The 25,099-nt window shown below is 42.7% G+C and overlaps 1 protein-coding gene across 1 annotated transcript in view; it reads right to left on the minus strand.

The window, feature by feature from the left end:
* LOC138292817 (flavin-containing monooxygenase 5-like) overlaps nucleotides 1-25,099 on the minus strand; it is a 209,824-nt gene that overhangs the window by 23,769 nt on the left and 160,956 nt on the right. Inside the window, exons 7-8 of the mRNA XM_069231612.1 lie at nucleotides 18,244-18,599; nucleotides 16,796-16,868 (exon numbers count right to left, since the gene is read on the minus strand). Coding sequence (XP_069087713.1) covers nucleotides 16,796-16,868; nucleotides 18,244-18,599 — 429 coding nt within the window. The remainder of the gene's footprint in view (nucleotides 1-16,795; nucleotides 16,869-18,243; nucleotides 18,600-25,099) is intronic.

Consider the following 25,099-nt stretch of genomic DNA (forward strand, 5'->3'; position numbering starts at 1 on the left):
CTTGCAAGGGACATTTTGCTCATATGTGCAAAGATGGTTACAGAGCACGTGTGGCATCGACTGAATCATATGCGGAGGAGAATTGCATTGAAGATCGTGTCCTCGTGGTGCAATTGGATGAGACTGGAGTGGGGAGAGAAGGTAGACCGAAGGGTGTTTTATTGATATTGGACAACAAAGTGGAATTAATGGTTGATTCAGGTTCATTGTATACAATTGTTCCAAAGTCAATGTGAGAAGAAAATTGGCCTGAGGTTCCCATGTTACCCAAAGAGATCAGCCCTAGAGGGTATCAAGGTTTAAAGATCAATGTCTTGAGATACTTTGAATCGTCTATTGTATTTAAGTCGCAAATATTGAAGGGAAGGTGTATGTGGCTGATTGTGGTCCTCCCCATATTGGGTTGGGTACATCAATATGATCTACATATTGTTATCGATCCCCATTCTGTTGAGAAAGTTTTAATAGTGGATGATGTTGGTGTGGATGAAATTTTGAATGGAGCAAAGGATGTTTGAGGAAAGATTGGGAGAGTTGAAAGGGTATGTGCACAGAATAGTATTACGAGAAGGAGCAGTACCAGTGAAACATAAAGTGAAGAGAGTACCTGTGAGGTAAAGAAACTGCTTGATGACTTGAAAGATGGTATCATCGAACCTGTAGAAGCTTCTTCGTGGATTTCTCCGGTAGTTATCACCAAGAAATCTGATGGAAAACTCTGCTTCTGTGTGGATTTGCGAAGTTTTAATCAGTTTGTGGTGACAGACATATTTCCACTTTCAAATATAAATTAACTCTTGCTACTACTTATAGGGGGCCAGATATTTTTCCAAGTTAGATTTAAAGAGTGCTTATCATCAGATCAGGTTGCATGAAGATTCCAGAGCGCTAACAGCCTTTATAACTATGAGGGCACATTCCAATTTACCAGGATGCCTTTTGGGTTGTCCTCAGCTGCAAGTGTGTTTCAAAGAGCAATGTCAGAAATGTTCAAAGGGGTACAAAATTTAATTTTCTTTCAGGATTATATTTTGTTCTTTGGTCAAACAGTTAGTGAGCACAATTCAGTTCTCAAGGTAGTGTTGGACAAGCTTAGGGGAGCTGGGTTAACGTTGAGGAAGGACAAATGTAAATTCTTAGTTGAGGAAATTGAGTATTTAGGCCACAATATCTCTGGGAAAGGATTTAGACCTAATGAGGATTTGTTGAAGGCCATTAGGTCTGCACTTGTTCCTGGTGACAAAGATCAACTACGCCCATTTATGGGGCTTATTGAATATTATAGTAACTTTATGGAGAATTTTGCTATGAAAACGGAGAATCTAAGGAAGCTGTTACAGAAGGGTTGCAGTTTCAAATGGGAGAATGATCAACAAGAGGCATTTGATGCGGTGAGAAGAGCTATTTGTAAAATCTTTGTGTTAGCTCATGAAGGTCATTTGGGACAAACTCTCACTAAAAAAAGGGTCAGAGAAAGTTTTTGGTGGCCAGGGATGGATGACATGATTTGTCAATGGGTGGAGGACTGTGTGGTCTGTGGGAAAGTGGAAAATGGTTGAGAACAGACGTGCAAAGTGTGTGTGATTGCATAGAAGATCCTGGCTCACCGTGGAGTGCAGTTTGTCTAAATTTAATTGGCCCCATTCATGGTATAAGGAATAGACTAAAAAATGCTTTAGTCATGGTTGATGTCCATTCAAGATGGGTTCTAGTCAAATTTGTACAAGACATAATGACAAGGAGTACCATAGAGACCTTAAATGAAGTATTTCGAGAGGAAGATCTCCCTCGTGTTTTGATAACAGACAATGGTACTCAACTCACGTCACATGAGATGAAGAGGTTCCTTGAGAATCATTGAATTATACATCATCGCACTACCTTGTACAATCCACAATCGAATGGAATGGTGGAGAGGGTTAATCGCCTTGTTAAAGGTACCATTCTCATGGCCATTCAAATTGGGAAGGAGGTGACGAAAATGGTTGACGAAATGGTTTTCGCACTAGAGTTAACAAAGCTACTGGAGTTTCTCCGTTTGAGATGATGTGAGGCAGGAAACCAGGGTCAAAATTAATTCCTGCGTGGATGGTTTATAATTGTTCGAAGGGAAGTGTGGTGGTGAAGGAGAAAAAAAAGAGAAGTGATGTGGCTGGAGGTGATTGGGTGAAAATAAGACAGGGCAGAGTGTCAGGTGGTTTATCAAAATTTAAGGGCCCATTTAGAGTTGGTAAAGTGAGTGGGAGTTTTGTTGTGTTAGAGAATGGAAACAAATGGAACAAGAGGAGAGTGGCTCTGTACCAGAAAGGAAGCAAAGGGGGTGTGAAGCCTATATATTGCATGGCGATGAGCGATGAAGAGTTTGGAAGTGCGTTCAAAGGCATGGCTGGTGATGGTAGTGAGAAAAGGGGTGCGGAAACTGCCTATAAACCTTACTCCTCATGGAGGGGAAGAGGGTACAAGTTCTATCCCTCAGGATGGGGTTGTAGTGAATTAAACTCCTCGTGATCGCACTCCTAGTCTGACTGGAGTTTTCCGTAGTCAAAGAGTTCAAAAACCGGGGCCCCATTTGGAAGATTATGTTCAACTGAAATAAGATTGGTGTCACGCTTTCATCCCAGTCACCTCACGTTTTCTTCCCAGTTTTTGTTTTCAACCTTTCAAAAGGTAGAAGTTTGTGTTTAGCTTGTTTTGTAAGTATTTTTAAGGAGTTCAGAAAGGGGGAAGATGTGTTATAATTTAATGTAGGATGTTACTTTGAGTTTCATGTTGTTTGGACATTCTAATAGAATAATAGAATGTTTTATTATGACAGTGCGGGTCGTTCTGAGTCAGTTGAGATGTGACTGGCTTTCGGAGGAACCGCATCAGTCCGATCTGAATACATCTTCTTCTCAATCTACATTTTAACTATATCTTCGTGCAGCGTCATTACTACAAATGGCTTGACAAGAGCAACCACTGAACAGTGAAGTGGCCACAGCCTAGGCCAAGGAGTGGGCACCTTTAACAGAATGATGGGCTGTCTGCCAATCTGCCCAATTCTGTGTTCTGTTCAGCTAGAGCATTAAACCCCCTAGGACAGCACATGATTGGCCAGAACATATTCACAATGCTCTCAGCACCTAAGAGCATAGTTTCTCCTGAAACTCATTACCATGTAAATGTTAGCCACTGAAAGATTAATGCACTTCATAATTACTGTTTTTCCCCGACGTTTGTGACTAACTTCGAATCTGCGTAAGTAATTGAATTCCAGCCAGCTGCTATTGTACTGGATATCAGCTGACCCTTTTGCCTCATCCAAAGTTAATCTTTCACTTCAAAGAGCTCTGGAAGCCTACAAAGCGGAAAGCTGAGACTATAGATAGACTTTTTTTCTGTCTCCGATTGAGGCATAAAGATTCCACCACAGTGGCTGAGGAAAATACTTTGCTGCTGCTGAAACTGAAGGATGAATAGTCCTGATACATGTGTTTCTGCAGCCTACAAGTGTTGTCCATCCTGTGCAAAGATTTTCTGCAGCCTACACGTGTTGTCCATCCTGTGCAAAGATTTTGGTAATAAGCAGTTCGATGCAAGTATGCTTTTCTCTTGCAGCTGCAGTCACTGACCAAATTTGAGTGACAATAATTTCAGTGACCTGTGTGCCTGCATCCCAAATGGGCATATAGGTTATGCTTACCTCTGTGGTACACATGTCTAAATGAGACCTGCATGCCCGCATCCTACATTGTCATTATGGTAACACTTTCTTGAGCAACTCTCTCACTCTAAGGACTTCGCACCTAACCCCTCATTGCAGTTTAATATACTTTTGTTCAGCCTCTCCAAGGTGCTGCCCACAAGCCTCTCTTCGAAATGTGCCTGCAGGTTCTCCCTCTGCTGCAGATGATCCTATATTGAGTGACAGCAGCAGACTCAGATGGTGTTAGACAATTTTAGTGGGTTTGTGCTATTTTTGTTTTAACAAAGACCTGATGCAAAGTGTTGAGTTGTTATTTACAACCCAACACAAACTGATTGTAACCCAAAGTGATGCCTTGTGTTACTATGCATGAGTGAGACATTCTATAGGTGGTACATGGACATTCCCGGGCATCCACCAATGGTCTTTGACACCACATCACATGTGGAAAGAGGAAAAGACGAGGATAAATAACGTTATTTCTCTTTGTTACGTCTCCCCTGAAGAAGCATAGCTTTTTTACACATTCCCAGGTCTACCACTAATGATAAATCTGGGAGTGCACCAAAGTCCACGGGTGGATACATGGAAACACCCATCCTCCACCCATGGAACGCCTTCCTGGGGTAGAGTAACGCATAACAACAATTTGTGCTGCCTTGCATTACTCAAGATTTATCAAGCCACGCAGGTCCATGAATGGTGGCCTTGCACGGCTTGATAAATCTGACCTTAGTGTTGCATCACCCTTGCACCCTCTTGCGTGGCACAAGGGCAACGCAACTCTATGATAAATATGCCTCAGTGGCCATTGCTATTCACAAACTGCGCTTCTAAAGTTACTACAAGCACCAAGGGACCATAACAGTAGTTAATGTACTCTAGCTGAAACCTGCAGTAACTTCAGCCCCACACATGGCCAACCACTAACACTGCCCTCAAATAGAAAACAATTTAGGCAGGGACCTAAAATAGTACCTCATAAGAAATAATGTTTAAAAAAGAATTTATATATATTTTCACTAAAAAAGCAAAGGTTACAGGGACGTTATGGTTAGGTTCACATTTTACACTCACAAAACTATATAAATTCTGCAGTTATAGTTACAGTTATCTCAAGTAACTATAACTCGTGAGGCAAGGAAAAGTATAACCCCCCCCCACCCCCCCCCCCCCCCACTTTGACGGATGCTCTTGAATTTTTCAAAACTAGTTTGCCACTCACTTCAGCTGCTGTGTTGAAAGCTTCGGGGTGCTTCGTCAAGCGGGGGCTGAGAAAAAGGGGGGAAGTCCCAAAATGCGGCTTCCCTATGCAGTTTCCTATAGGGATTTTATACACGATTACAGCCTGAACTGCTGGTTGAGATTACACTAAATTTGTCAGAAAGCTAGATCTTGGTCCACAAAGTGTGCAGTTTGTCATTTGCTGTAAATCTGCTCAGTAGTTTTGGAGATATTAAAGGAAATAGGAAAAAGAAATATAGATATCTAGGGACGCCGATCCTCTGTGGATCGAACATATTTCATGCTGAGATCTGATTGACTGCCAACACTTCAACCAGGAAGCGTTAGCAGCAATCTTAGGACTCCGATTAAGCAGGGTTAGCTGCTTAATGGGGTAAAGGATGCAGGGCCTAGCCTTTTGCTGAGCCTGGCCTTTTGTTGTGCGCGGTAAGGTTTGGCCACAGAGCCTGGTCTGTGGTGAGGCCCTGCAGCCAAAACCCTATTAAGCAGCTAACCCTGCACCACGCACAGCCTTGGGAAAGAAACTAAAGGGGAACTAGTAGGAATACCCTAATCCCCTAGTTTTGGTGCTGGGTAAAAAGGCATTTAAAAACAAATGTTGCCGCAAAATCATGGCGGATTCATATATCTGCTACAACATAAAAAAATTAAAAAAAATGTGGTCTCCTGCGCTTGTTTTCAGTTCAGCCCCCAGGTGGGCCAAGTCACAAGGGCATTGGGGTATTTAAAAAAAGATAAGGAGGGGGGTGTGCAGGGCTGCCCTTCTAGGGCTCTTTTGAACCCTGGGGACACCACCTTCCCGCAGATTAATTTGAAAATCATAGGGGACTGCGCAGACCCCCCCTCCTGGGGCTTTAATATGCCCTGGGGACCACCACCTTCCCTGGGCCAAATACATAATTACATCTGAGAGGGGCACATTGCAGCAGCCAGGGAAACAGATGAAAACTCCACTCCCAGCAAGTGGGAGCAGTTTGACAGCTCCCACTTGCTGGAAGCAGACTTAGGGGGTCATTACAACCCTGGCGGTCAAAGACCGCCAGGGCTGTTCTGGAGGAAGCCGGTGGCTGACCGTGCTTCACAGGGGATTACGACCGCCACTTTAGTCCCGGCGGTGTCCCGCCACTTTAGTCCCGGCGGGGGTAATCCTCCAGGGCAGCGTTGCTTGCAGCGCTGCCCAGGGGATTACGAGTCCCCCTCCCGCCAGCCTTTTCATGGCGGTTTGCACAGCCATGAAAAGGCTTGCAGAAAGGGGAGTCGTGGGGCCCCTGGGGGCCCCTGCACTGCCCATGCCACTGGCATGGGCAGTGCAGGGGCCCCCTGCCACGGCCCGTGCAGCTTTTCACTGTCTGCTATGCAGACAGTGAAAAGCGCGACAGGTGCAACTGCACCCGTCGCACGGCCGCAACACCGCCGGCACCATTTGGAGCCGGCTCCTGTGTTGCGGACGAGATCCCCTCTGGGCCGGTGGCCGGAAACCAGGTTTCCGCCAGCCGGCCCAGCGGGGATCTGCTTATGGCCGCGGTGGGAGTGCGGCCGCCCGGCGGTCAGATCTTGGCGGGCGGCTTCAGCCGCCCACCAAGGTCATAATGAGGGCCATAGTGTTTGCACTCGCTTTGCGGGAGCTGTCACAGCTCCCTCAAAAATTAAAGCAAACTGATATCTCCCGGGGCGGTGCCCCTCAGGAGATAGCTGGAGTCGGCCCTGGGGGATGGCAGTCCACAGGGCCATTAATGGCACCAGGATGGGGGCCCGTGCACCCCCCCTTTTTTTTTTATGTTCGCACATGCCGCCGGGCCTGGCCACCCGAGGGCTAAACTGAAAACAGGCACTGGAGACTGTTCTTGTTTTTCTTTTAATTTTTGCCACAAATTCCAAAATCTGCTGCAATTTTGCTGAGTCTGAGTCCCAAAATGGCTGCTACCACTTCCTGGTTAAAGTGTGGGCAGCCAATCAGATCTCTGCACTAGATCATGAGGATTCGCAAAGTGTTTGAGCCTCTAGATATACAAATTTGGCTTTTTTTAAATATCTCAAAAACTACAGAACAGATTTACACTAAATAACAAAAAGGGCACTTCCTGGACCAAGAGCTACCTTTCTGCTAAATTTGATGTAATTACGATCAGCAGTTCGAGCTGTAGTCGTGTTCAAAATCCCTATGGGAATTAACATGGGAAAAATCCACCCCCCTTTTTCTCAGCCCCCACTTGACTAATCACCCTGAAACTTATCATACACAATTAGACGTAGTAGGGCATTTTTTTGTGTAAATTTCATGAAGATTTGCCAAATGACGCCAAAGTTAGAGGCAAGTCAAAAAACGCTTTTCCTATGGAACCTAAGTCCTAACTAAAAATACCTACTAGTGACCACCAGTCGGTAATATATATGTATAAATTAATATATCATTTAATAATAAAATAATAATATATTATATATATGATATAGTATAGAATAACAACCTTTTTTAATTAGAAATATATGTAACTTTATTTTTTAAGAAATAATTCAATTTGTTTACATAATTCCATACAAAGAATTTTGAATACTTATACATCTAATATTTCAATTCAGGCGGGATTTTCTTTAAATAAAACTTCTCAAACTTATTTTAATTTAATTTAAAATTAAGTTAGTAGTCCAGGAGCAGTTTTTTTTATTTTGCTCTACATTTAAAATATGCATATCACATTAATTTACAATAATTTTCAAAATATAAATATTGTTGCTTTTTTTAAGTTTAAGAATCTTTTTTAAATTTCCCCACACGGAGATCTCTGCCCAAGTAGCATGAGTGAAAAGTTATAGTTGCGACTTTACACTCGTAAATTTATCTTTGGGTGGAGGCATGTAAGACTACACTTTGTAGTAAATTTACACTTGAAAATGTGAATAACCAAAAGTAGTATATTTACTACAAAGTGTAAGAGTGAATTTACATGTATAGATTTACTCACATATAAATTTTCCTTTGGGTTTAGGCACCTATGTATATCACCTAAATATAAATAAAATACCATTTGGGCAGTTTACTTATGTGACCGATAGGTGTGCAAACTAAAATAAACATTCTGCTGCACGCCATCCTCAAAATGAAGCACTGACTGTTGGACCTAACTACACAGTGGGGTCCAGTTTTACTAACATTTTGCACTGAGTTTGCCTCAGAAAAGTGATACAAAACAGCACAAAATTGTTTTTTGGTAATTTAGGGCATATTTATGAGTGGGGTTGCTTTGCTCTTTCACCACGCAACGTGGTGCATGTATGACGAACGCTCAAAATGCGATTTATCAAGCCACATGAAGCCACCTTGAGTGGCTCTGAATAGCTTGTTAAATCCAGAGTAAGGCAATACAGCGCAGATCACCGTGTTGCGTTACTCTACTTCAGGGAGGCGTTTCACTGGTGTTGCATGTCTGTTCTCATGCAACACTCATGGATTTTGATGCATTCCCAGATTTACCAAACGTTGTAGACCTGGGGATACCCCAAAACGCTACACCCTCCCAGGTGAGGTGTAACAAGGATAAATATCTTTATTTCTCCTCATTTCTTCTCGTTTTTTCTTGCAAATATAGCCATATTTTCAAGAAAGTGATGTGGCACAGCGCAGCAAGTCACCTTGCTGCGCGGTGCTGCATGACAGGGAAAGGGCAGGAATGTGCCATATTTAAAAGAATGCAGCACATTCTTGCCTTTGTCCCTGTGCTGGTGCTGTTTTCGCTGCCTAGCGCCAACGCAGGCCCCCTTACACCATGGGGCAAGGGTGCCTGCATTGTAAGAAGGATTGTTTTTGTGCAGGAAGTTTCAATTTTGTGCACAAAAGCAATCCCCTGAGGCATTAACCTCTCTCTATGTGTGCTCTTTCTATGTATGAAAATATGGTCATATTTTTAAGAAAGTGATGCAGCACAACGCAGCAAGTCACCTTTCTGCGTTGTGCTGCGTGACAGGAAAAGGGCAGGAAAGTGCTATATTTAAAAGAATACAGCACATTCTTGCCTTTGTCCCCGCGCTGATGCCATTTTGCCTGCCTCGTGTCAATGCAGGCACCTTTACACCATGGTGCAAGAGTGCCTGTGTTGTAAGGAGGATTGTTTTTTGTGCAGGAAGGAGCACCTTCCTGCACAAAAACAATCCAGTGAGGCAGTTTCCTCCTTCTCTTTGTGGTCTTTCTATGTGTGACAATATGGCCATATTTTCAAGAAAGTGACCCAGCACAGCACAGCAAGTCACCTTACTGCACTGTGTGACAGAAAAAGGCACCTTCACGCACAAAAACAATCCCCTGATGCATTTTCCTCTTTCTATGTGTGCTGCATAGTGCAGCACACATACAAAGAGGAGAAAACGAGGAGAAATAAAGATAATTCCCCTTGTTACACCACACCTGAGAGACCATACCATTTTGGTGCATTTCCAGGTCTCCCGCCTTTGGTATATTCTGGGAATCCATCAAAGTCCATGAACACCCATGCAACATCTATGAAAGGCCTCCCTGGGGCAGAGAAAGCCACTCAGGGCCACGCAAGGTGGCCTTGCGTGGCTTGATTAAGTGCATTTTGTGCTTGTGTCAAGCATTTACTATGTTGCGTGGTGCATGAGTGAAACAACCTCAGTCTTAAATATGCCCCATGGCCCTTACTTTCCATTGCATAACTGCTTTGCATTACTTGGCGTTGAGGGGGTGTTCCATGGGTGACACAAGGGTGTTTCCATGCAACCACTCATGGTTTTCGACGCAAAACCTTATCTACGAAAAACAGTAGACGGGATTTTGCATCAATAATTACCAACACTTGAAAGCAGAGCAGGCATTAAAAGGAGAAATGCTTTAATTTCTTCCTACTATTCTTACTTTGTATGTGTGCTGCAATGTAGAGCAAACAAACACATTTTTATAAGTTGTCTAAGTATAGTATTTTGTACTGGAGGGAACCCTTCCAATACAAAACCTATTCTAGACTCACCCCCCCCCCTGCACTATAGAGTGTGTGTGCGTGGTGATCAGCAGCAGAATTCTGTGTTGATGCCAGGGAGATGGGGAGAGAGTGTTATATCTCTGTAGGGATGCTGCTCTCCTGCTGTTTCCGTCACGCAGGGCAGCATTTTTGGCTGCTGTGGTGCGTTGTATGACACTTTGATAAATCTGGCCCTGAAAGCCATAGCCTAACAAGCATTCACAATACCATTAGGTCAGGCATTGGCTGCCAGCCTTTTCACTTTGTCCAATGCTAGTTTTGTTTTGTTATGGTTTTTGCAAAACTCTGTTGTTGGGGAAGCTACCAGGCATACCTCAATAAAAAAAAAATCGGCTAAAATATCAAAATATATTTTGACTGTCTTAAAAATCACACATTGTTGTAGTAGTCCCTGGCACGTAAGGGACCTACTTTGTGTGTGGATGTGCTCCTTGTCCATGGCGAGAATGACCTCCTTCACAATGAAGTTAGCTAATGGATGAAGTGGGCTGACCCACTGCCCCTTGCTGTATGCTGTAGTGGTCCGGAGAAAACTGTCAATGACTACAACAAACGATGGTTGAAGAGGGCTGGCTGAAAGCTCTTATAAGTTAGTGTATTATACATATAATTTTAGTGAAATGAAAGGATTCAACCTAAAAAAGGATGTACTTGACTACTAGTGAGCTCACAGTAGTATCTGATTCCTGTAAATCCAAAGAGAGCTTAAATGTCCTTGAGTCACACAAGTGCCCAAGATATGGTCTGACGTCTAGTACTGAGTAAATGTAGAAAGCTCTTCATAAATATCCTACTTCCCGTGGTGAATTCAAACAACACCTAAGTGTAATCCTATTCTGTGTTCAGCTTCTGGCTGACATGTTGGTGTACTAGTCACTTTAGTGCTTAGAGGTGAGTAAGCTTGCAAAGTACACTCTGAATTGCTAACTGACTGATCTGGCCGGCCTGTTCCCTCCCTTCTTGTTTGCTCACCCTTATGCTCAGACACCCACTTAGCCATCGTACCCACACCTGCTTTATCACTCAGTCACCCAATGACACATGTTGCTCTTCACTCACTTATTGACAAACTCAATACAACTAACCCACTGATTAATTTTCTTGTTTATTCTCATGCACTCAGTATTGGAAATGGACCTCACGACAGGGTCACCCCCAAACTTTTTGCCTTCCTCCTTCTACTTTTTGCTTGATTTTTGCTTATTGGCCTTAGGACTCTGTGCACTTTAGCACTGCACTTTACCATTGCTAACCAGTGCTAAAGTGCATGTGCTCACCCCCCTAAAACACAGCTTGATTGGCATATACCTGATTGGCATATTTAGTTTACATATAAGTCCCTTGTAGAGTGGTATCCCCAGGTCCTGTAAATTAAATGCTACCAATGGGCCTACAGCAATTATTGCGCCACCCACTTAGGTAGCACTGTAAAATTTGTCCCAGTCCTGCCATTGCAGCCTGAAGACAGTGTTCCACTGTCATGTCAACTTGCCATTTAAAACCTCTTGCCAAGCCTTACACTCCCCCTTTATTGCATATAAATCACCCCTTAGGTAGGCCTTAGGTAGCTCATAGGGCAAGGTACTGTGTAATTAAACAGTAGGATATTAACGTTTCAGTTGTCCATGTCCTAGTAGTGAAAAACTCCTAAATTTGTTTTCTCAGTACTGAGAGGCCTACCCCTCCCATAGCGTAACATTGGGGATTCCTTATTAAAATGAATAAGTTGTCAATTGTAAACCAGAGGCGGTAGATATGTCAAGTTTGGTATCTATGAACTTGTAATATAAACCCTCTTTAATGGTAACGTCAGATTTATTATTACAAGTATGAAAATGGCACTTTTAGGAAGTTATCATTTTCCTGCCCTTACCCCTCTGTGTCTGTAACCTGCCTTAGGTCACATGACTGGGTGCAACTGACAGTTGGGACTTTGCAAATTCACCTCAGACAGTCACATAATAGGGGAATTAGCAGAGCCTGATTGAGCCATTAACTGACTTGACGGGGAAGCAGAGCTAATGACAGCCCCACATGCAAAAGAAGAGGCTGGACTCTGCTACCACACAATAGGCTTAACCTCCCTGTAGTGTCAGTACAGCCAGCTAGTAGCCAGGGCAGAGGAGGCAGGAAATTCTTGGAACTTCAGAGAACCTTTCGGGAAACTTCACCCAACTTTTAGGATCAGGGCACCAGGTGCTCTCAGACCTGCTCCTCAGTTTACTACTGGACCTGCTGAAGGACTCTCAGAGGACTGCCTTCTGCTGTGACCTGCTGGGCACTCTGCCAGACTGCTGCTGTACCTGGAAGGACGACTTTGCTGCCTGGAGCCTCCTTGGAACTTTCAGAGGCCAGCCCTGCTGTAGAACCTTGCATCACCACATGTACCCAGGCCTTTAAAAGTGACTCCAAGGGCTAGTTCAGCTAGTCTCCGGTTCCAAGCCACAGGGACATAACAGGTTCCCACTATCATAAACCTGCACCTGGACCCAGCCTGAGTGAGCCTGCACCCCCCAAGAGGTCTCTGTCCACTCCTAGACCCTTGGTTGTGGTGCTAAAGGTGCCCAGGTGGCAATTTTCTAAAACTGAGGACTTGCTATTTTGAACCTTAAACTTCAAACATTCATAACTCCGGTCCTACTAATTGAATTGTGATGGTTTTGGTGTCAAATAATGTATTAAATGCTTCTCTATTTTTCTACACTGGTTTGGGATTTACATTGTGTTGTGTTTTCACTGTGTTGCTGTTTGTGTACTGCATAAATAATTAACACATTTCCTCTAAGTTTAGCCTGACTGCTTTTTGTATATCTTACCTAAAGTTCACAAATCTGGGACTTTCCCCTCTGGTAGACCGATCATTTTGGGTATTGGTTCACCCACAGGACAAATATCTGAATACATTGACTCATTTCTTCAACCGTTGGTACGCAATTTACCTTCGTTCATACAAGATACGAGGAACCTATTGTGCCAATTGGAAGACATTGATTGGACGGATGAATGTACCTTTGTTAGCTTTGATGTTAGTTCACTGTATACATCTATCCCACAGGAAAGGGGTTTGGATATGCTCTCTCTAACACTTGCGGATTGAGATGCCACTCTCTATGAACACACCCAAATACTACTTGACCTTACACGACTAGTTCTCGAGAACAATGTGTTTCTACATGATGGGCAATGGTACCAACAACGCCAGGGGGTGGCTATGGGAGCTAAAGTTTCTCCTTCGTATGCCAATCTGTACACGGGACAGTTTGAGAGACAACACCTTTGGTCGAACTGTCCCACTCACATCACTCAACACATTTTGTTTTGGGGGAGATATATTGATGATATACTGACTATTTGGACGGGTAGCAGTGAGGACCTTAGCACTCTTATTGATCACCTCAACTCGAATGATTTTAACTTAGCCTTCACACACAAAGTTGACTGTGCACAAATGGAGTTCCTTGATCTTTTACTCTATATTACCGACAACAAGATCTCGTCTAGATTGTATAGGAAACCGACTGCTTGCAATTATATTCTTCGTGCACACCCTACGGTTCAGATCAAAGCTATTCCATATGGGGAAATGGTGAGAATACGTCGGAACTGTAGTGACACCAAAATTTTCACACAAGAGTTGGAACATCTGGCACAACGCTTCCGAAATAGGGGCTACTCGGAGGATCTAATTTCTACGGCTAGTAGACGCATATCTTCCAAACAACATCACTCTTTACTTATCAGAAGCTACAAGAAAGCTCGTACCAATAGAAGCAAGTCCATCCCTTTTATTACTAGATTCAGTCCAGTAAGTAAGCCAATGTTTCATGTACATAAAAAACACTGGCACTTACTACTTTTGGACCCTGGACTAGAAGCCGTAGTTGGCAAGACTCCATCTATTACACACAGCAGGGGTCGGACTTTGAGAAATATCTTGTGCCCTAGTTTTCTTGCTCCCCTTGTACAGACATGTCCACAATCTTGGCTTTCTAGCAAACCTGTTGGTTTTTACAAATGTGGGTGCTGTGTGTCATGCCAAATGGCCCTTAATAAAACCATGACTTTTTCTTACAATACAGAGACTATCCATCATATTAGAAATTTCATCAATTGCAATACTAGATATACTGTCTATTGTATTATCTGTGTTTGTGGACTTATATACGTGGGTAGCATTATTCGTCCTCTTAAAGAACGTATACAAGAACATGTTAGAGCGATTAGGAATCACATCGCCACATACCCTCTTGCAACACATTTTAACTTACAGCATGGGAAGAAGGACATTCTTAACATCAGATTTCATGGCATTACCCATGTATCCACCTCACCCAGATTGGGTGATAGAACTAAGGATCTACGTAAGTGTGAGGCGAAATGGATACTAAAACTACGGCTGTAGAAAAGGATCTCAATACTGACCGGGAACTGCATGCATTTCTTACCTAATGTCTATTTAGTTGATTTGGAGTTTGTTGTTGACCATCTCCATGGTATCCATTATATGTTCACACTAATGCTATGATATCTTCTGCATTACTGTATTATTTTATATATTGCTTTGATTTACATTAACTGAACATTTGTTGTTGCCTGTTGTTTGCCTTGGCTTTATATTGTCTCAATTACTTAACTGAAACATGTTTTTTTGCAATGTGCCTACCCTGTGTATACCTGTTTTTTTCTCCATGGGACACTGGCCTATTGGTCTGTGTCTACTTGTAGCCCATTATTCTGTATTCCTGAGGTTATATGTGTTCATCCCATAACTATTTATGCTCATTTGTTCCTTAGTTTGTCCGGTAGTGCAATGACATCTGCTAGCCGTATGTATTGTTGCCTTTTACTTACATGTATCACGTATGTTTTGTGTTCTTTTACGTGTGAAATTTCTGTAAATTTTGAGCTTAATTGAACACTGTTTTTTTTGTTCTAAAATTTCAAATTGCCCCTCTCTTATTTTGAGGGTCATTTTCTTTTATTTTCTTTAATGTATTTATTTGTCTATCTTTCCCTCAACTATGCACATGGTGTCTTTCTTTTATTTTATTTGACCTATGTACTTAACTCGTTTTTGTTTCTCTCCTTTTTTGTGGCTTTCCCCTCTTTTCCTTTACAATATGGCTGCCGCATCTCTAGTCGGTTGGAACTATGTACAAGGTGCCATGTTACCGGCACCTCGCTCACTGTCCTCTGTCTTTGTCTTTGGCTACTCATCAGGTAGTATTTCTTCGCTGTTTATGTCACCGTTTGGTCTTTAAACAGCATGTCTTCCGCGTTGCGGTTGTTTAGATTTGCTTGGAAACCTTACGTGTCACGGCACTCAGCCGCTTATGGTGAGTCTCCCATTCCACTTTTTGCTTTGGTCTATGGAATTGTTTGAAATGCTTATCCCCTCTTGTTTATATTGTCAGACCTTAGTTTAGGTTACGACGATATTGACCGCGCTTTTTTCAAATAAGCTCCGGTCTCACCGAGGTAGACCTTTATTTACATACGTCTTACGGCACTTGGACGTATATGTTGAGTCTCTCCCTTTTTAACGGGTGTGTGTTCTTTTAAATTATTTAACACGCTTACCGCTTCTTGCTTATGATGTCGGACCGTTGTCCAGGTTCCGACTATACCTGACCGCGCTGTATTCAAACCGGCTCCGTTTTCACCGCGTCTGACCTTTATTCACTTATTTATTTTTAGATTGCGCCTTTGGACTTATCAAGGTCCTTTTTCTCAGTGATTGTCCAATCGTATCGATATTTTTCAGTGGGACACGCTTTAACTTCCAGCCCAAGTACAGGTAGCTTACTAACTAGTTTTTGTTACATCCAGTATTTTTCGGTACCGCTTTTGTCGATTCCCCTTACTTTTGTTATCTCACTGACATTCAGTCTTTTGTCTACTTATCTTCCAGTTCCAGATACGAAACCAACACTGGAACTTGGAGATATTTAATTTCTTTACAACTATACCTGTTATTTAGGTACGGGTTATGGATTATTAGTTGCTTCCCTCCTCTCATGCATTTTTTCTGCTCAGTTGACTTACTTTTCATCTGACTGACCATTTTAGAACGCTATTTATTAGTTTCAATAACAATCACTCTGGGTGTCTTGTTTTAAGGTATGAGCACACTCTATGTTGGCTTTGATTTGGAAGTTTTTGTAAGATCTCTTTTCACTTAGATGTTCTTACATGGTGTCTGTTCACTTTTTTAATCTATTAATCTTCTTTCTGGTTCTCTCATGTCCATGGTTGTTTTTCCTTTAACTACATTGGGTTTGCGTTTTTCAGGCACTTCAACTTGGTTTTTGAATTTTTTAATACTTTGTTTGTTGGCTTTGCCTCTACGGTGTTCAGTTATGAACAAAATAAAACATTAGTATGTATATATGTCTCTTTTGCAGCCTTGAAAAAGTCACCTGTGTGATGAAACACGTGTTGGCTGTGTTTGATGGACGTTCTCTCTCAATGAAGCAAACTGCATTTTCAATTAAAGAGACTTTCTTTTAAGAACGTGGGATACTTATGTGCCTTTTTCTTCATTTCAATCTACATACCTTGGATGTTACTATTCACACAATATTGTGGTTTACATTGTGTGCTGTGGTCTTTTTTGTTCATTGCTTTTTGTGCCAAGCTACCCAGGGTTAAGCACAGGTTAAGTTAGTGACCTTTTTGTGGTTCACCTTGCAAGGGATTGTGGCCGTTTCTTGACCAGGACTCACAGCCCAGTCAACCAACAACCCAATTTCTCACACTCAGTCTTTCAATTTCTCAGTCACTGTTACAATGACTCAGTGAGTCATCTCACTCGCTTGTTAGTCAGAAGCATTGCTTTCTTGCTCACTCAACTTCTCAAGTTATGAACACAAACCGTTTCTCCATGATCTCTTTCCTCTTAGTATATTCCATCATCATTTCTGTGGAGGAGGGTAGCTTCAGGAGTCCTACACAAATAGAAAAAATATCCATAAAGTCCAAGGACTGCAATCAATGATCAGCAGTTAACAATGATGTCAGAGTGCCCAATAACAGCATTAAATTGATAGGATTGAGTACTGTTTATAGATACACTTTCCACTGCCAAAGTGAACCCTTACCACCTGCACTTTTAGTGGCATGTGGTAAGGGGTCCGCAGCCAGAACTTTGAGACTTTGAGGCAGTCCTCTCTGCCCACCTCTCTCATTCTCCACCTCATTTAGAGTGTGGGGATGATGGTTTTCTGGACGATGAAGCTAGCTCTGTCTCAGACACCAGGAAGGCCTTTGTGCAGAGCAGCGGTCTGTGGAAATGGTGTGTGGGGTGCCACCCTAAAAAGGGAGGTACCTCAGATGCCATGCCCACCCCTTTTTTCATGTTCTGTTCTGCTGTCTGAACTGGGTTTAGAACAGTAGGTATATACCCCACTGAGATGCTAAAAGAAAACTCTCTGCAACAACAACAAAGTGATGGATGGAATGCCACTGTCAATCGCTCGGGCTGCATTCCAGTTCATCATTTTTCACCCATATATAGCTGGGCCCATACTAAGGCGTCATGGTGAGCAAAAGAACAATGGGTTGGGATGCTACCCCCTGAGCGATTGCCAGTGGTTAGACAAATTGCAAGCATTCCTCCCATCACCTGTTGTGTATTTCATTTATCTAAGGGCATGCCCAGACATAGGTTCTGTTCTCACTGTTCCACTAGAACCAAGCTATACCTGGCTGATGAGCCCATCAGGGTAAAACAGGTCTTAGGCTGCATGTGTGTTGGTTCAGTGAGAACCTGACCTGGCAGTTCGGACTGGACTATGCCCATGAGGAGGAGAGTCAAGGCTGATTTGCATATTGCTTGGTCCATACCGAGGTGGCAGGGTGAGCAAAATAATGATGAGTTGGGATGCAACCCCGAGCAACTGGCAGTTGTTAGACAAATTGCAAGCATTTCTCCTATCCCTTTCTGGGTGTTTCAAAGCTCTTGCTCCGCCCATGGAAACCCTTGCCAGCACAATATAACACAAGGCAGCGCAATACACATGGCTTTGCATGGCTTAGTAAATAACAAAACGAATTTTGCGTCAGGGCTATGCCATTTAAGTGACACAACCGCAACGCAAAATCTTAGTAAATCTGCCCCTAGTTCCCTATGCTAAATTAGATAAAAAGCTTCAAATGAAGTGTAAACTGAATTTGATTTTTCAGCATATATTTCTATTAGCTCTAACAAAGGAATGATCATCCTAATTTTTTAAAACACTAACTTTAACCCACTGTGTATTAATATATCTACATACATCCAAAATGGAACCAGCAAAGTCCCTTCTTGATGGCAAAACTCACCCTTAAAAATTCGTGTTGCCCAGCGAGCTTGGAGTTCAGAAATTGGCATTATGGCCCCAATAGGCTGGATTAAACCAATGAATGCCATCGTCGGTTTCTCCAGCTTCGGAGGGAAGACCATTCTATACAGTGTGGTCTTGTTGCTATTGACTTGTATAACAGAATCATCAATGAAAGGGAAGGAGAAGCTGTATCCAGTGCAGAAAATGACCACATCAATATCTTCCTCGATGGTGCCATCCTCAAAGATAGCGGCTGTTTCGGTGAACCTCTTCACATTGGGCTTCATCAGTATTTTCCCAGAAATTATGCGATTGGGCAGGTCATCGTTAATTGTTGGATGCTGATGGTTAATTCTACAACATGAAGCATAAAACTGCAGGTTAAGTAGTAGTTTGCAGTAAGCAATTCGCTATGGAGTGGAACGAGTTCTGCATTAATTATGGAATATTTGAGGGCAGATGTAGGTCAAACATATCTCTTGACAAAGGGCAAACATGAAAACTTCCCTTAATAAATAATACAGCATTTAAATCTGGATACGGAAACGTTAGCCAGCAGACAGCTTGATTAAGAAGCAACTCTTGCTTGGACTTTTTCTAGAATGTGTTTACAAACGTTTCAAATCAGAGCTGCCATTATTGATGCGTGTAAAATTACTGTTGAGTTGTTGGGTAATTAAAAAATGATGTATGGCGATCCTGAATTTGGTGAACCATGAATGAGGAGATGTTCCTCATCACCAGTGTCCGGCAACTGTAGGCCCAGCATTCCGTTTAGATGCAGTGTCGAAGCATGGACAAATAACATGCACCCTGGATGTGATTGCTTGCTATCTGGGGATGTGAAATGGGGTGAGAGGTGCCTGGCACCGCGCATGCCTGGCCTCCCTTCTGCTAGGAGCAGAATTTGGAAAAACCTGAAGGTTGGGTTTGAGGATTACTAAGCCTTTAAAACGGTACACAATAGAGAAATCTAATTTCAAAAGGCACGATTCCAAAGGGGCATTAAGCTAGGGAAATGTCAAGATGAGTGTGGACATGTAAGTAGGACTTGAATGAGCATGAAAACGAAGGAAATCGGCAGATCAGATTAATGTTTGCGCGGAAGAGATATTTAAAGGGATACATTCCACTTTACAGCATCCTCCACGCACAAGAGCGGGAGATTAAATGACGAGGGGCAGAGTTAGGGAGATAGAACTGAATGGCTGAAAGATCATTGGAAACAAGTCTAGTGACAAGATGCAATAATGCCTTCGCATCTTCACTTCTTAAGAGTTGATGAACAACCTCCAAAGCCCAGGACAGGATGAGCAACAAAGTGAGGCAGACGTTCTCTAGTGCTACACGATGGTTGTGCAAAGTGAGTCTGGCAGTGTGTCTGCCTGCTACCTAGCTGGTGCTGACGGTCCTCCGAGGAACAACTGCCTGTTCCAATGCCATAAGCCCATTTTCGTGAGCTTGGTGGGAAAAAATATGAAAATATACAGGACAATGTGTGATTTACCTGCAAAACAATAATGCAGTGGTTCCCAACTTGTAGTCCGTGGACACCTGACGGTCTGCGAAGCCTCCTCAGGTGGTCTGTGACTGCTTAGAAAATTAAATAATATTAACAGATTAGGTCCCCAGCTTTCAGTAATGACTCAGTGGGGGCACCCTGGATTTCAATAATGAATCAGTGGGGGTCCCCAGGTTCCAGTAATGATAAAGTTGGGGTCCACAGAAGTCAAAAGGTTGGGAACCACTGCAATAATGCATTAAAACCGGGTAATTTGGAAACATCTGTGGCGTAGTCTAGAAACTGGTATTGTAATTTGTGCTTTCCACACTGATATAATGTCTACACTACTGCCATTGCTATGTCTGGAACCTCAAAGATAACTCTATTATGTGAGGCCGGTGTCTGTAAGATCAGTGACCTGAAGGTAATATGTAACCTGTCGTAATATGAGCACCTTAAGCAACAACCAGAGCATTCCAGTGCGTAGGGCATTCCAGTGCTGGTGATTGAACAATTTTCAGAGTAGGGGTACTGAAGCCAACGTTACATCAGTGAAGTCACAGGGATTGTGAAAACCCCAAAAGTTAATCAAAGAACAAGTGTAGCAAATACAGCAGGAACGTGGCAAGTGTAGAATATAAACTCAATTGTGCCTTTTGGAGCAGACTGTCAGATAAATTACTAGAGCAAGATGTGGTAGTGCACTGTCATTTACAGACAACACATTTGCCATTGAAATAGCCACCAAATGTGCACAGATGTGCAATTTTACTGATAAAATTATAAAGCGCGTAAATTGGCAGTTGGATAAAGTAAAGTGCTCTGATAAAATGGAGAGGACAGTAGCAGGACAGGGACGGCGGAGAGCAGACTGTACAAGAGGACAGGTGGGTGTGAGAGGGACAAGGGGCCTGACAGTGGAGCCTGGCAGGGCAAGGGCATGGGGCAAATGGTATGGGATGTTTACATGAGGAGAAGGTGTATGAAGAAAGTGAGGCAGTGAGGAAGCAAGATAGACGGGTGGTAAATGGGAGAGAGCGGGGAGGCAGTGGTGGTTATGGCAAAGCAGATGCCTGTATGTAGAGTGGCGTGGCTGAGGTGCATGAACAGAAGAAAGAGTAAGGTTCATCGATAGTAAGAAGTCGACCTCGAGGTATTGGACTGCTTCACACGAACACCAGTTACATTACATTACACAAGGGAGATCACAATATTTTTTTACTTAAGGCACTGAAAGATTAAATGATTTGGCCAAAATCACAGTATGTTGAACTGACACTGAGACTGCAACCTGGTTCTCCAGTTCCAAAGTTCACAGCTCTCGTCGCAATGCTACCTCTTCTCCTATCCAGTGCTTGATTTGTTAAAGAATAAGTGCCAGGTCCCAAAAGTTTTGCTAAGGAGCTGATTCTATCGAAGGTTGGGGTGCTGAATACCAAGGCTGTGTAGTCTTAATCTTACCTTATGCCTCCTTAATCCATCACAGGAAACTCCCTATTTGTTTATCTCACTCTTGCAGGTTCTTTTTTCGTCCATGATTTCTCCTTTTGTCACTTTCTCTTCCTCCTTCCTTCCCTTTTTGTGTTTTTCTCTTTTTTCCTCTGTATCAAAACCTTTTGAGGAAATGGAAGTAATGGCTCACAATCTTGAGTGCCAGTGGGCCTCATCTGAAACCACTGGCTAAAATCAGGCCTTGTTGGTATTCCTATCAAACTGAAGGCTGTGGTTTATTAGCTAGGGTTTTTATCAAGACCAAGAAGCAGAAGATGTGTTATGCAAAGCAAGGGGCATAGTTTCAGGGTGGGTGTGTATTCTGTAGTAAATAGTTGGGCACAGGTGCTTTAAGTTGGGTATGTGAAATAGTTTCCTGGTTTTCACTTGGGATTTTCACAAACTCTTGCAGACAAACACAAATACAGGCACACTTTCTGTTTTAAAGGTCTTAAAAAATGGTTATCTTACAAAATATTGTGTTATAAGTACCCCTCACAGTCCGCACTCTTCTCCCTTCCTACTGCCCTCTAAGGCCCTCCTCCTGCTCTGCTTCTTGTATTATGTATTTTAACCATTGATTGCTGGGAAATATGAAGATCACCCCTCCCCTCCAATCTTACTGCCCAAGCTATGCCCCTGATATAAAGTTTTTGACCATGGCTTAAAATATATCTAATGGGCCCCAAAGGCATTTTTGGATGGTGTACTTGGGGTTGGTCCTAACCATCCTGGAGCTGGTCATGAAAAAAGCTGTGAAAAGAGGTGGAGAAGGGAAAAGGGGTAGTTTGATTGGTGGAAGGGCACTTGAAAGACCTAATTGTGTAATTTTTGGGTGTGGCCACCAAGAAGGCAGCAGGCAATTTTGTAATAATGTATCAATCGTTGCTGGCAGTGCTTAGTTAAAAAAAGAAAGAGTGCTGGTGCCTGAAGTTCTACTAAATGCCCCGTGACCAGTGTAATTACTGAATTGCAAGGCTGGTACTCCTAAACCATCTCATGTCTCTTTAATCCACTACCAGACTCTCCCTGGTCCTTTAACTCACTGTTGCTGGTCCCTGCTTTCTCCCTTTGTGACAGTTTTGCTGTCTTTTTTTTCCTTTGTCTTTCTGAAATGTGGGGCATATTTATGACTTTTGTGGCAGAGGGCAGTTGCCTGGTATCACATAAAAAAGGCATGCATGTACTGTATTTATCCAATATGGCACATTCCTGTCCGGTTTCTTGTGCTGGTGCCACTTTGGCAGCCTAGTGCCAAAGCAGATGCCCTTGCACCATAGTGCAAGGGTGCCTTTCTTTGTAGGCAGAATGGTTTTTGTGCAGGAAGGGGCACTTCCTGCACCAAAACAACCCTGAGAGTTTTTTTCCTCTTTTCTATGTGTGCTGTGAAATGTAGCATACATAGAAAGTGGAAACAATGAGGATAAATAAAGATATTCCTCATTGTTACACCTCTCCTGGGAAGTCATAAGGTTTTGGCCCATTCTCAGGTTTGCCATGGTTGGTAAATATATAATACACTGAGCTGTGTAATATTAATTTTAGTTGTAAAGGCATGCATGGTATAGGCATATTTGTGGTTAAAACTTGCATAGTAAAGACGCATTTGTTGTAATGGATGCATGGTAAAGGTAAGGCGTGGTAACGGCAGCATTATAAAGGCTGTTTCCCCTACAACTCCAAATCAACATTTCATTCAATGTACACTGGAGTTACTTAATCAACATGTAATGTTTTCTGTGAATTTCGGTTACCATGCTCCTCTAAATTGAGCCCTTAGTTTCCCCCATTGCAGTGGCCTGGGATGGAAGACAGCAGCACGAAACCTGGTAAGCTCTGATGAGTGCTGCTATCGTGGGAGCAGCTAACTTTCTTTTCTGCCGTTTTTACTCTGAGTCACAACCTAATGATAAACATGTCCTGGTCCACAAAAAAGGAGGCTCGAGGCTACCACCTGCAACCTCCTCCACCTTCTGTACAAACTATATTTACAAGCCCCTTACTCCTCTGGTGCGTCACTTTTTTTGATGCTCCGGTGGCGCAGAGTGCAGACCCATATCTACAAGGCCACACAAAGCCACTTTGCCTGGCTTTTCATGGCCTTGAGGATATGGTATAAGGCAACAAAGCACAAGTCACTGCGTTGCCTTATACTACATCAGGGGGGCATTCCATGGGTGTTGCGGTGGGTTTTCCCACGCAACACCCATAGGTTTGGACGCATTCCCAGATTTACAAGGCAATGTAAACATGGGAATGCATCAAAATATTATACCTCCCCAGGGCAGACACAACAAAGAGAAATATCTATATTTCTCCTTGTTTTTTTCCTCTTTGCATTCTGCAGCACACATAGAAAGAGGAAAACACTTCCATGGATTGTTTTTGTGCAGGAAGGTGTCCCTTTTCTGCACAAAAACAATCCTGTATGCAACGCAGGCACCCTTGCACCATGGTGCTTACTCTAATTTCCTTGCTGCAATGTCCTTTTGAATGTATACCTTTTCCTTGAACTTATACCTTTTCCTAATTTCGTTAGATTGTTCATAATAAACAATTGTTATATGAAAAAGAAAAATCCACATAGATTTCATTGGATCTCTATATGTATTGGATGCTGTATTGGCATGGTAAGGTATCCTTATTTTTTAGAGCAAACTTGACTTGCACCCACTTGTGTATTTTGGAAATCTAGGTGTCGACTGTTTTCTGCGTGTGCAAGGCAGAGGACCTCCATTAAGGTTCGAGCAGTAATGGGAATTCTGCTAAAAATTGATAATTTCCCCAACCATTCTCCTCTCTTTCACAGCTCATGTCGAAGTGGGAGAGCTCTGGTCTGGTGCCGCAACAGCACTGGAAAGCCGGCCCTTAAAAGGGTTGGACGCTTGTCACTTTTTTCTTTCCATGGTATGCAATGCAAGACAATGCATAGTAGGCATCAATTAAGAAAAAAAATCTATTCCCCTTGCAGTAGAAGAAAACTCCAATATATATGTTTTTATGGATTTTTAGAAATAAACTCCCCACTTCAGGATCTATTACTAAATAACTAAGAACAAGTTTGTGTTCTTAGAAATTCTCTACATATAGGGCAGGGAACTCTACATTTATCAGGTAGATTCAGTGCTTAATTTGTAAAAAAAAAACGTAAGTGCCAGGTTGCTCCGCAGGAGGTCACCGCAGATTGTACCATATATTGTCGCTGTCAGTGCTGCCAATGGCAGCACTTACACAACTTAGCCCACCACACTGCTGCCAATGTGACAATTCATACTGTTCTAAGTCTAAAGCCATAAGAAGAGCTTGGGTGGCAGGAATTAGTTGTTTACAATGTATATTGCATAAGTAAACAACTGTTGTTCCGCTCATCTTTAAATGACAAAAAACAGCTCCACCATGTGACAGTTGTCAAGCCCCGTTGTCGGCAATTAAGTGCAGTTGCCGAGCATCAGAAACCACCCGCTCAACTTAAGCACTGGGTGATTGCTGTGGGAATGGTAGCACATCTACCAAATGCTCAATAAAAACCCTATCACATTCCACAGGAACTGAAAGCTCTAACTGGGCATTGGGTCCTTGTGTCATACACAGTCTGAGTGTGGAATTCTCTAATACCTCCTGGAGTAAACCTTAGGTGCTCAACTTCTCTGCTCATAAGTGAAATAAAAAATAAAGTAAGTGAAATAATTTATTGTGTCAGGTCAGTGAGCAGTACAATCGCATAGATACTGTCAAGATAACCATCTCATAAATCGTGACGGTCACCAGCACGGTTTAAAGTCCCATAGCATTAAGAAGAGGGAAGACCTCTCTATCTGCCATCACTAAGTTTCGAAATCAATCACTAGGAATGTTAACA

The sequence above is a fragment of the Pleurodeles waltl genome, chromosome 4_2 (genome assembly GCF_031143425.1).
Source record: "Pleurodeles waltl isolate 20211129_DDA chromosome 4_2, aPleWal1.hap1.20221129, whole genome shotgun sequence".
Lineage (NCBI taxonomy): Eukaryota > Metazoa > Chordata > Amphibia > Caudata > Salamandridae > Pleurodeles > Pleurodeles waltl.